The 13,397-nt window shown below is 45.0% G+C and overlaps 1 protein-coding gene across 1 annotated transcript in view; it reads left to right on the top strand.

The window, feature by feature from the left end:
* Nucleotides 1–13,397, top strand: part of LOC106597004 (dynein axonemal heavy chain 6-like) — a gene marked incomplete at its 3' end in the record, with an annotated part of 114,558 nt that overhangs the window by 69,279 nt on the left and 31,882 nt on the right. Inside the window, 6 exon segments of the mRNA XM_045713651.1 lie at nt 8,760–8,921; nt 9,269–9,406; nt 9,974–10,141; nt 10,647–10,795; nt 12,744–12,851; nt 13,074–13,200. Coding sequence (XP_045569607.1) covers nt 8,760–8,921; nt 9,269–9,406; nt 9,974–10,141; nt 10,647–10,795; nt 12,744–12,851; nt 13,074–13,200 — 852 coding nt within the window.

Below are 13,397 nucleotides of genomic sequence, written 5' to 3'. Positions count from 1 at the left end.
GTGTCTCTGTAGGATCTCTCTAGGATCTCTCCACCCATTAACCTGTTGTGTCTCTGTAGGATCTCTCTAGGATCTCTCCACCCATTAACCTGTTGTCTCTCTGTAGGATCTCTCTAGGATCTCTCCACCCATTAACCTGTTGTGTCTCTGTAGGATCTCTGTAGGATCTCTCCATCCATTAACCTGTTGTGTCTCTGTAGGATCTCTCTAGGATCTCTCCACCCATTAACCTGTTGTCTCTCTCTAGGATCTCTCTAGGATCTCTCCACCCATTAACCTGTTGTGTCTCTGTAGGATCTCTCTAGGATCTCTCCACCCATTAACCTGTTGTGTCTCTGTAGGATCTCTCTAGGATCTCTCCACCCATTAACCTGTTGTCTCTCTGTAGGATCTCTCTAGGATCTCTCCACCCATTAACCTGTTGTGTCTCTGTAGGATCTCTGTAGGATCTCTCCATCCATTAACCTGTTGTGTCTCTGTAGGATCTCTCTAGGATCTCTCCACCCATTAACCTGTTGTCTCTCTCTAGGATCTCTCTAGGATCTCTCCACCCATTAACCTGTTGTCTCTCTGTAGGATCTCTCTAGGATCTCTCCACCCATTAACCTGCTGTTTCTCTGTAGGATCTCTCTAGGATCTCTCCACCCATTAACCTGCTGTTTCTCTTTTGTCTCTCTCTAGGATCTCTCCACCCATTAACCTGTTGTCTCTCTCTAGGATCTCTCTAGGATCTCTCCACCCATTAACCTGTTGTCTCTCTCTAGGATCTCTCCACCCATTAACCTGTTGTCTCTCTCTAGGATCTCTCTAGGATCTCTCCACCCATTAACCTGTTGTCTCTCTCTAGGATCTCTCTAGGATCTCTCCACCCATTAACCTGTTGTCTCTCTCTAGGATCTCTCCACCCATTAACCTGCTGTCTCTCTCTAGGATCTCTCTAGGATCTCTCCACCCATTAACCTGTTGTCTCTCTCTAGGATCTCTCTAGGATCTCTCCACCCATTAACCTGCTGTCTCTCTCTAGGATCTCTCTATCCATTAACCTGCTGTCTCTCTCTAGGATCTCTCTAGGATCTCTCCACCCATTAACCTGTTGTCTCTCTCTAGGATCTCTCCACACATTAACCTGTTGTCTCTCTCTAGGATCTCTCTAGGATCTCTGTAGGATCTTTCCACCCATTAACCTGTTTTCTCTCTCTAGGATCTCTCTAGGATCTCTCCACCCATTAACCTGTTGTCTCTCTCTAGGATCTCTCTAGGATCTCTCCACCCATTAACCTGTTGTCTCTCTCTAGGATCTCTCTAGGATCTCTCCACCCATTAACCTGTTGTCTCTCTCTAGGATCTCTCCACCCATTAACCTGTTGTCTCTCTCTAGGATCTCTCTAGGATCTCTCCACCCATTAACCTGCTGTTTCTCTCTAGGATCTCTCTAGGATCTCTCCATCCATTAACCTGTTGTCTCTCTCTAGGATCTCTCTAGGATCTCTCCATCCATTAACCCGTTGTATGTCTCTCTAGGATCTCTCTATCCATTAACCCGTTGTATGTCTCTCTCTAGGATCTCTCCATCCATTAACCTGTTGTCTCTCTCTAGGATCTCTCCACCCATTAACCTGTTGTCTCTCTCTAGGATCTCTCTAGGATCTCTCCACCCATTAACCCATTGTATGTCTCTCTCTAGGATCTCTCCACCCATTAACCTGTTGTCTCTCTCTAGGATCTCTCTATCCATTAACCCGTTGTATGTCTCTCTCTAGGATCTCTCCATCCATTAACCCGTTGTATGTCTCTCTCTAGGATCTCTCTATCCATTAACCCGTTGTATGTCTCTCTCTAGGATCTCTCTATCCATTAACCTGTTGTATGTCTCTCTCTAGGATCTCTCTAGCCATTAACCTGTTGTATGTCTCTCTATAGGATCTCTCCATCCATTAACCCGTTGTATGTCTCTCTCTAGGATCTCTCTATCCATTAACCTGTTGTCTCTCTCTAGGATCTCTCCATCCATTAACCCATTGTATGTCTCTCTCTAGGATCTCTCTATCCATTAACCCGTTGTATGTCTCTCTAGGATCTCTCCACCCATTAACCTGTTGTATGTCTCTCTAGGATCTCTCTATCCATTAACCTGTTCTATGTCTCGCTCTAGGATCTCTCTATCCATTAACCTGTTGTATGTCTCTCTCTAGGATCTCTCTATCCATTAACCCGTTGTATGTCTCTCTCTAGGATCTCTCTATCCATTAACCCGTTGTATGTCTCTCTCTAGGATCTCTCCATCCATTAACCTGTTGTCTCTCTCTAGGATCTCTCTATCCATTAACCTGTTTTATGTCTCTCTCTAGGATCTCTCCACCCATTAACCTGTTGTCTCTCTCTAGGATCTCTCTATCCATTAACCCGTTGTATGTCTCTCTCTAGGATCTCTCTATCCATTAACCTGTTGTATGTCTCTCTCTAGGATCTCTCTATCCATTAACCCGTTGTATGTCTCTCTAGGATCTCTCTATCCATTAAGCTGTTGTATGTCTCTCTCTAGGATCTCTCCATCCATTAACCTGTTGTATGTCTCTCTCTAGGATCTCTCTATCCATTAACCCGTTGTATGTCTCTCTCTAGGATCTCTCTATCCATTAACCCGTTGTATGACTCTCTCTAGAATCTCTCCATCCATGAACCTGTTGTATGTCTCTCTCTAGGATCTCTCTATCCATTAACCTGTTGTATGTCTCTCTCTAGGATCTCTCCATCCATTAACCTGTTGTCTCTCTCTAGGATCTCTCTAGGATCTCTCCACCCATTAACCTGTTGTCTCTCTCTAGGATCTCTCTAGGATCTCTCCACCCATTAACCTGCTGTTTCTCTGTAGGATCTCTCTAGGATCTCTCCACCCATTAACCTGTTGTCTCTCTCTAGGATCTCTCTAGGATCTCTCCACCCATTAACCTGTTGTCTCTCTCTAGGATCTCTCTAGGATCTCTCCACCCATTAACCTGTTGTCTCTCTCTAGGATCTCTCCACCCATTAACCTGCTGTCTCTCTAGGATCTCTCTAGGATCTCTCCACCCATTAACCTGTTGTCTCTCTCTAGGATCTCTCTAGGATCTCTCCACCCATTAACCTGCTGTCTCTCTCTAGGATCTCTCTATCCATTAACCTGCTGTCTCTCTCTAGGATCTCTCTAGGATCTCTCCACCCATTAACCTGTTGTCTCTCTCTAGGATCTCTCCACACATTAACCTGTTGTCTCTCTCTAGGATCTCTCTAGGATCTCTGTAGGATCTCTCCACCCATTAACCTGTTGTCTCTCTCTAGGATCTCTCTAGGATCTCTCCATCCATTAACCTGTTGTCTCTCTCTAGGATCTCTCTAGGATCTCTCCACCCATTAACCTGTTGTCTCTCTCTAGGATCTCTCTAGGATCTCTCCACCCATTAACCTGTTGTCTCTCTCTAGGATCTCTCCACCCATTAACCTGTTGTCTCTCTCTAGGATCTCTCTAGGATCTCTCCACCCATTAACCTGCTGTTTCTCTCTAGGATCTCTCTAGGATCTCTCCATCCATTAACCCGTTGTATGTCTCTCTAGGATCTCTCTATCCATTAACCCGTTGTATGTCTCTCTCTAGGATCTCTCCATCCATTAACCTGTTGTCTCTCTCTAGGATCTCTCCACCCATTAACCTGTTGTCTCTCTCTAGGATCTCTCCACCCATTAAACCATTGTATGTCTCTCTCTAGGATCTCTCCACCCATTAACCTGTTGTCTCTCTCTAGGATCTCTCTATCCATTAACCCGTTGTATGTCTCTATCTAGGAACTCTCCATCCATTAACCCGTTGTATGTCTCTCTCTAGGATCTCTCTATCCATTAACCCGTTGTATGTCTCTCTCTAGGATCTCTCTATCCATTAACCTGTTGTATGTCTCTCTCTAGGATCTCTCTAGCCATTAACCTGTTGTATGTCTCTCTCTAGGATCTCTCCATCCATTAACCCGTTGTATGTCTCTCTCTAGGATCTCTCTATCCATTAACCCGTTGTATGTCTCTCTCTAGAATCTCTCCATCCATTAACCCGTTGTATGTCTCTCTCTAGAATCTCTCTATCCATTAACCCGTTGTATGTCTCTCTCTAAGATCTCTCTATCCATTAATCCGTTGTATGTCTCTCTCTAGGATCTCTCTATCCATTAACCTGTTGTCTCTCTCTAGGATCTCTCTAGCCATTAACCTGTTTTATGTCTCTCTCTAGGATCTCTTTAGGATCTCTCTATCAATTAACCTGTTGTATGTCTCTCTCTAGGATCTCTCTATCCATTAACCCGTTGTATGTCTCTCTCTAGGATCTCTCTATCCATTAACCCGTTGTATGTCTCTCTCTAGGATCTCTCCATCCATTAACCTGTTGTATGTCTCTCTCTAGGATCTCTCTATCCATTAACCCGTTGTATGTCTCTCTCTAGGATCTCTCTATCCATTAACCTGTTGTATGTCTCTCTCTAGGATCTCTATCCATTAACCCATTGTATGTCTCTCTCTAGGATCTCTCTATCCATTAACCTGTTGTATGTCTCTCTCTAGGATCTCTCTATCCATTAACCCGTTGTATGTCTCTCTCTAGGATCTCTCTATCCATTAACCTGTTGTATGTCTCTCTCTAGGATCTCTCTATCCATTAACCCGTTGTATGTCTCTCTCTAGGATCTCTCTATCCATTAACCTGTTGTATGTCTCTCTAGGATCTCTCCATCCATTAACCCGTTGTATGTCTCTCTCTAGGATCTCTCTATCCATTAACCTGTTGTATGTCTCTCTCTAGGATCTCTCTATCCATTAACCCGTTGTATGTTTCTCTAGGATCTCTCCATCCATTAACCTGTTGTATGTCTCTCTCTAGGATCTCTCTATCCATTAACCCGTTGTATGTCTCGCTCTAGGATCTCTCTATCCATTAACCTGTTGTATGTCTCTCTCTAGGATCTCTCTATCCATTAACCCGTTGTATGTCTCTCTCTAGGATCTCTCTATCCATTAACCTGTTGTATGTCTCTCTCTAGGATCTCTCTATCCATTAACCTGTTGTATGTCTCTCTCTAGGATCTCTCTATCCATTAACCTGTTGTATGTCTCTCTCTAGGATCTCTCTATCCATTAACCTGTTGTATGTCTCTCTCTAGGATCTCTCTATCCATTAACCTGTTGTATGTCTCTCTCTAGGATCTCTCTATCCATTAACCCGTTGTATGTCTCTCTCTAGGATCTCTCTATCCATTAACCTGTTGTATGTCTCTCTCTAGGATCTCTCCATCCATTAACCTGTTGTATGTCTCTCTCTAGGATCTCTCTATCCATTAACCCGTTGTATGTCTCTCTCTAGGATCTCTCTATCCATTAACCCGTTGTATGTCTCTCTCTAGGATCTCTCCATCCATTAACCTGTTGTCTCTCTCTAGGATCTCTCTATCCATTAACCTGTTTTATGTCTCTCTCTAGGATCTCTCCACCCATTAACCTGTTGTCTCTCTCTAGGATCTCTCTATCCATTAACCCGTTGTATGTCTCTCTCTAGGATCTCTCTATCCATTAACCTGTTGTATGTCTCTCTCTAGGATCTCTCTATCCATTAACCCGTTGTATGTCTCTCTCTAGGATCTCTCTATCCATTAACCTGTTGTATGTCTCTCTCTAGGATCTCTCCATCCATTAACCTGTTGTATGTCTCTCTCTAGGATCTCTCTATCCATTAACCCGTTGTATGTCTCTCTCTAGGATCTCTCTATCCATTAACCCGTTGTATGACTCTCTCTAGAATCTCTCCATCCATGAACCTGTTGTATGTCTCTCTCTAGGATCTCTCTATCCATTAACCTGTTGTATGTCTCTCTCTAGGATCTCTCCATCCATTAACCTGTTGTCTCTCTCTAGGATCTCTCTAGGATCTCTCCACCCATTAACCTGTTGTCTCTCTCTAGGATCTCTCTAGGATCTCTCCACCCATTAACCTGCTGTTTCTCTGTAGGATCTCTCTAGGATCTCTCCACCCATTAACCTGTTGTCTCTCTCTAGGATCTCTCTAGGATCTCTCCACCCATTAACCTGTTGTCTCTCTCTAGGATCTCTCTAGGATCTCTCCACCCATTAACCTGTTGTCTCTCTCTAGGATCTCTCCACCCATTAACCTGCTGTCTCTCTAGGATCTCTCTAGGATCTCTCCACCCATTAACCTGTTGTCTCTCTCTAGGATCTCTCTAGGATCTCTCCACCCATTTACCTGCTGTCTCTCTCTAGGATCTCTCTATCCATTAACCTGCTGTCTCTCTCTAGGATCTCTCTAGGATCTCTCCACCCATTAACCTGTTGTCTCTCTCTAGGATCTCTCCACACATTAACCTGTTGTCTCTCTCTAGGATCTCTCTAGGATCTCTGTAGGATCTCTCCACCCATTAACCTGTTGTCTCTCTCTAGGATCTCTCTAGGATCTCTCCACCCATTAACCTGTTGTCTCTCTCTAGGATCTCTCTAGGATCTCTCCACCCATTAACCTGTTGTCTCTCTCTAGGATCTCTCTAGGATCTCTCCACCCATTAACCTGTTGTCTCTCTCTAGGATCTCTCTAGGATCTCTCCACCCATTAACCTGCTGTTTCTCTCTAGGATCTCTCTAGGATCTCTCCATCCATTAACCTGTTGTCTCTCTCTAGGATCTCTCTATCCATTAACCCGTTGTATGTCTCTCTCTAGGATCTCTCCATCCATTAACCTGTTGTCTCTCTCTAGGATCTCTCCACCCATTAACCTGTTGTCTCTCTCTAGGATCTCTCTAGGATCTCTCCACCCATTAAACCATTGTATGTCTCTCTCTAGGATCTCTCCACCCATTAACCTGTTGTCTCTCTCTAGGATCTCTCTATCCATTAACCCGTTGTATGTCTCTATCTAGGAACTCTCCATCCATTAACCCGTTGTATGTCTCTCTCTAGGATCTCTCTATCCATTAACCCGTTGTATGTCTCTCTCTAGGATCTCTCTATCCATTAACCTGTTGTATGTCTCTCTCTAGGATCTCTCTATCCATTAACCTGTTGTCTCTCTCTAGGATCTCTCTATCCATTAACCTGTTGTATGTCTCTCTCTAGGATCTCTCTAGCCATTAACCTGTTGTATGTCTCTCTCTAGGATCTCTCCATCCATTAACCCGTTGTATGTCTCTCTCTAGGATCTCTCTATCCATTAACCTGTTGTCTCTCTCTAGGATCTCTCCATCCATTAACCCGTTGTATGTCTCTCTCTAGGATCTCTCTATCCATTAACCCGTTGTATGTCTCTCTAGGATCTCTCCACCCATTAACCTGTTGTATGTCTCTCTAGGATCTCTCTATCCATTAACCTGTTGTATGTCTCGCTCTAGGATCTCTCTATCCATTAACCTGTTTTATGTCTCTCTCTAGGATCTCTCTATCCATTAATCCGTTGTATGTCTCTCTCTAGGATCTCTCTATCCATTAACCTGTTGTATGTCTCTCTCTAGGATCTCTCCATCCATTAACCTGTTGTCTCTCTCTAGGATCTCTCTATCCATTAACCTGTTTTATGTCTCTCTCTAGGATCTCTCCACCCATTAACCTGTTGTCTCTCTCTAGGATCTCTCTATCCATTAACCCATTGTATGTCTCTCTCTAGGATCTCTCTATCCATTAACCTGTTGTATGTCTCTCTCTAGGATCTCTCTATCCATTAACCCGTTGTATGTCTCTCTCTAGGATCTCTCTATCCATTAACCTGTTGTATGTCTCTCTCTAGGATCTCTCCATCCATTAATCCGTTGTATGTCTCTTTCTAGAATCTCTCCATCCATTAACCCGTTGTATGTCTCTCTCTAGGATCTCTCTATCCATTAACCCGTTGTATGTCTCTCTCTAGAATCTCTCCATCCATTAACCCGTTGTATGTCTCTCTCTAGAATCTCTCTATCCATTAACCCGTTGTATGTCTCTCTCTAGGATCTCTCTATCCATTAATCCGTTGTATGTCTCTCTCTAGGATCTCTCTATCCATTAACCTGTTGTCTCTCTCTAGGATCTCTCTAGCCATTAACCTGTTTTATGTCTCTCTCTAGGATCTCTCTAGGATCTCTCTATCAATTAACCTGTTGTATGTCTCTCTCTAGGATCTCTCTATCCATTAACCCGTTGTATGTCTCTCTCTAGGATCTCTCTATCCATTAACCCGTTGTATGTCTCTCTCTAGGATCTCTCCATCCATTAACCTGTTGTATGTCTCTCTCTAGGATCTCTCTATCCATTAACCCGTTGTATGTCTCTCTCTAGGATCTCTCTATCCATTAACCTGTTGTATGTCTCTCTCTAGGATCTCTATCCATTAACCCATTGTATGTCTCTCTCTAGGATCTCTCTATCCATTAACCTGTTGTATGTCTCTCTCTAGGATCTCTCTATCCATTAACCTGTTGTATGTCTCTCTAGGATCTCTCTATCCATTAACCCGTTGTATGTCTCTCTCTAGGATCTCTCTATCCATTAACCTGTTGTATGTCTCTCTCTAGGATCTCTCTATCCATTAACCTGTTGTATGTCTCTCTCTAGGATCTCTATCCATTAACCCGTTGTATGTCTCTCTCTAGGATCTCTCTATCCATTAACCCGTTGTATGTTTCTCTAGGATCTCTCCATCCATTAAGCTGTTGTATGTCTCTCTCTAGGATCTCTCCATCCATTAACCCGTTGTTTGTCTCTCTAGGATCGTTGCTACCTGTGTCTGATGGGGGCTCTTCAGTTAGACCTTGGTGGGGCTCCAGCAGGACCAGCTGGTACAGGGAAGACAGAGACCACTAAGGACCTGGCCAAGGCTCTGTCCATCCAGTGTGTTGTCTTCAACTGTTCTGATGGACTGGACTACAAGGTACTGATTAGACTTACCAGCACAGCGCCTTCTATTCCAGTGCTCTAGCACTGCACGGCTGAGTCAGATAATCAGAGATTGATGATGAGTTGGTTATTTCAATCAGCTGTGTAGTGCTAGGGCAAAACCAAACCGACTTTGGGAAACCCTGTTCTCTCCCCTCTTCCTTTACCCTTCTAATCCTAACCCTCTTCCTGTCTCTCTGTCTCTCTCTCTCCTATTGTCTTTGTTTTACCCAGACACTAACACTAGGGGACAGTGTCACCACAGCAGTGGATCTTCTTCATAATGAAGGATCCTGTTATATTCCTGCTATCTGCTGAACCAATCACCTGTCTGTGTTTCAGATGATGGGGAAGTTCTTCAGTGGTCTGGCCCAATCAGGGGCCTGGTGCTGTTTTGATGAGTTTAACCGCATCGACATCGAGGTGCTGTCTGTCATCGCCCAGCAACTCATTACTATCCGCAATGCCAAGATGGCCAAGGTATACCCTCCCCTTTTATAATATCTTTACATTTAGAAACTGGGTGGTTCGAGGCCTGAATGCTGATTGGCTCAAATCCATGGTATATGAGACAGTATACCACGGGTATGACAAAACGTTTATTTTTACTGTTCTAATTATGTTGATAACCAGTTTATAATAGCATTAAGGCACCTCTGGGTTTGTGGTATATGACCAATGACCAATATAGCCGTGGTATATTGTCCAATAACCACACCTCCTCCGGCCTTATTGCTGAAATATATCACAAATACAGTATATACTGGTAGCTACAACTCACCACCATCCACAATGTGAAGATGGCCAAGGTATAGCTACACCTGGTCACCCACAGCCTTCCTCTAATCTCCATCCATCATACCAGTCAGGCAAGATGGATGTCCGCTCGGCTGAAGAAGTTGTTATCCCTCTGAACTAAAGCCTGGATATCAGTCTAACAGAGGTAGTTCCTGTTGTCAAAGTGATGTGTACTCTACCAAAGAAAACAAGATGGTAGATGCTCACAACCTGGTTTAGTCCTCCTGTCATGTGGTCTCTGTCTTGTAGCTGTCCAGGTTCATGTTTGAGGGCAGAGAGATCAAGCTGGTGATGACATGTGCTGCCTTCATCACTATGAACCCAGGCTACGCTGGACGCACTGAGCTCCCTGACAACCTCAAAGCCCTGTTCAGACCCATAGCCATGATGGTGCCCAACTATGCCCTGATCGCTGAGGTAACTGGGGGCTGGGGATGTGTTACGGTGCTGTGGTCATTTGTAGTTGGGGACCAGATAACTGACTTCCGTTTCTCCCCCTCCTGCTTCCATTCTCTCCTCCCCCCACCCCCCTCCTCTAGGTGATCCTCTACTCTGAGGGTTTTGAGTCCAGTAAGACTCTGGTCTGTAAGATGACCTCTCTCTCTCTCTCCTCTAGGTGATCCTCTACTCTGAGGGTTTTGAGTCCAGTAAGACTCTGGTCCGTAAGATGACCTCTCTCTCTCTCTCCTCTAGGTGATCCTCTACTCTGAGGGTTTTGAGTCCAGTAAGACTCTGGTCCATAAGATGACCTCTCTCTCTCTCTCCTCTAGGTGATCCTCTACTCTGAGGGTTTTGAGTCCAGTAAGACTCTGGTCCGTAAGATGACCTCTCTCTCTCTCCTCTAGGTGATCCTCTACTCTGAGGGTTTTGAGTCCAGTAAGACTCTGGTCCGTAAGATGACCTCTCTCTCTCTCTCCTCTAGGTGATCCTCTACTCTGAGGGTTTTGAGTCCAGTAAGACTCTGGCCCGTAAGATGACCCAGATGTACAAGCTGTGTTCTGAGCAGCTCTCCCAACAGGACCACTACGACTTCGGCATGAGGGCCGTCAAGTCTGTCCTCGTCATGGCAGGGTAGGACCCACAGGGGGTGTTGTTCTCTACCGGTCTAGGTTAGGACACAACGTTGTACCCAACCTGTTCAATCAAACCGGTATCTGTTAGAGTTTGGGGGTAAAAAACAAGCTACTTTTGAACTCGTCATGACCGGATAGGACACAGAGAGAAAAACTGAACTCTATTCAATCAAAACCACAAGCCAGTATCTGACCGTTTCTGGGCTTATGAAAAAACAAGGTAAAGGTAGCTTTATGTACAAATCAGAACCGATGTTCAGTTTTATCCTCATAGTGCCGTTTACAGATCCCCCTCTACCCAGAACCCCCTACCCTTACGCATTTTACAGGCAAATGTGAACCCTTGGTTGCATCCCCAATGGCACCATATTCCCTATGCAGTGCACTACTTTTGACCAGCTTTATATAGGGAATAGGGTGCCATTTATGACACAGCCCCTATTGTCAAAGCTGAGAGTGACACAGTGCAGGAGAGTGACAAGGAGAGCAGACTAGACGAGGGAAAAGCCTTGTTTCCTCTCTGCAGGGCTGACTCAGAGAGAATAGGATAGTAGCATAGGACATCCTGCCTGGTCCACTGACACATTCCTCATCAGATGACAGCTCCCTGACAGGAAGAGCAGACTAGACGAGGGAAAAGCCTTGTTTCCTCTCTGCAGGGCTGACTCAGAGAGAATAGGATAGTAGCATAGGACATCCTGCCTGGTCCACTGACACATTCCTCATCAGATGACAGCTCCCTGACAGGAAGAGCAGACTAGACGAGGGAAAAGCCTTGTTTCCTCTCTGCAGGGCTGACTCAGAGAGAATAGGATAGTAGCATAGGACATCCTGCCTGGTCCACTGACACATTCCTCATCAGATGACAGCTCCCTGACAGGAAGGACTGAGACACTATATCAACATCATATTAAAGATGATTGGCATCATTCAGATCCTCCTGGTCCAGATGTGGTAGTGATTTCCCCTGTCTGTCCCATCCATCACGCTTTATCCCAGATTGACTCACGCAGCTATTTTCTTGTCACAGGGTGAGTTGTTCATTTTACAGGTGTGTGAGTAACAAGCCCTCTGGCTGCCTTTAGAGCCACCCTCTTCTGTCTGTCTCATTCGCTTTTTACTACCGCTGTAAATCCAATTGAATGGGCCTGCCATTATCACCCTGTGTGTGTGGGTGTGTGTGTTACAGCACATTATTAATGAATGGGGAATCATCATCCACCTTGATTAGCCTAGCTCTGGGAAACAAGGGAGAGAGGCAGAGTAAAGAGAGAGACAGGAGGAGAGGAATTCACTTCTACCTAACAACCTCCAACCAAGCTGTGTGTGTCTGCATGTGTGTTTGTGTGTAACAGAGAGATGGTGAGTGTGTTTAAAGTGATGTATTCAGTTCAGTGACCTTTAGACGACCCAGTAATGTATTCAGTTCAGTGCCCTTTAGACGACCCAGTGATGTATTCAGTTCAGTGACCTTTAGACGACCCAGTGATGTATTCAGTTCAGTGACCTTTAGACGACCCAGTAATGTATTCAGTTCAGTGACCTTTAGACGACCCAGTAATGTATTCAGTTCAGTGACCTTTAGACGACCCAGTGATGTATTCAGTTCAGTGACCTTTAGACGACCCAGTGATGTATTCAGTTCAGTGACCTTTAGACGACCCAGTGATGTATTCAGTTCAGCGACCTTTAGACGACCTAGTGATGTATTCAGCGACCTTTAGTCGATTCCAAATTGAAGTCAGTCAATTCAGGAAGTGATTTAAAGTTAAATACATTTGAAATACTGTAAATAGCTTATCGTTTTCATTGTATTGAAAATTCGATTTTGACTTCAAATGGAATTGACCCGACCCATGTTAACTACAACTTCAGACATGAATGTCTTTGAAGAGAGAGGGACCCCCACATTTCTAGAGAATGTATTGTGTGTGTGACCCCTGCAGCTCTCTGAAGAGAGAGAACCCCCACCTGAGTGAAGACGTGGTTCTGATCAGGGCTCTGAGAGACTCCAATCTGCCCAAGTTCCTCACAGACGACGCTGCGCTCTTTGGGTGAGAGAACACACATAGACCCTGACACACACACACACACACACACACACACACACACACACACACAGACAAACCAATGGTGTCCCACAGCTAATGCATGTTACAGCACTATGGAGAAGAATAGAACGTTGCACTGTTATACGTTCATGAGGCCTTACTGCAGACTCTGCTGTGTGTGTTTGTCCGTATGACGGTTCTGTGTTTGTGTGTTCTCTGCTCTAGTGGCATCATGTCTGACCTGTTCCCTGGCGTGTCCATCCCTGAACATGACTACGGTGTTCTCCAGACCACCATCCTGGAGTCTCTAGTAAAACGCAACCTGCAGCCCCTACCCAGCATGACGCACAAGGTACTGACTGACCCTACCCAGCATGACGCACAAGGTACTGACTGACCCTACCCAGCATGACGCACAAGGTACTGACTGACCCTACCCAGCATGACCAACAAGGTACTGACTGACCCTACCCAGCATGACGCACAAGCTACTGACTGACCCTACCCAGCATGACGCACAAGGTACTGACTGACCCTACCCAGCATGAC

The sequence above is a fragment of the Salmo salar genome, unplaced genomic scaffold (genome assembly GCF_905237065.1).
Source record: "Salmo salar unplaced genomic scaffold, Ssal_v3.1, whole genome shotgun sequence".
NCBI lineage: Eukaryota > Metazoa > Chordata > Actinopteri > Salmoniformes > Salmonidae > Salmo > Salmo salar.
Note: the sequence above shows the minus strand (reverse complement) of the source record. Positions and strands in the feature narration are given on the sequence as shown.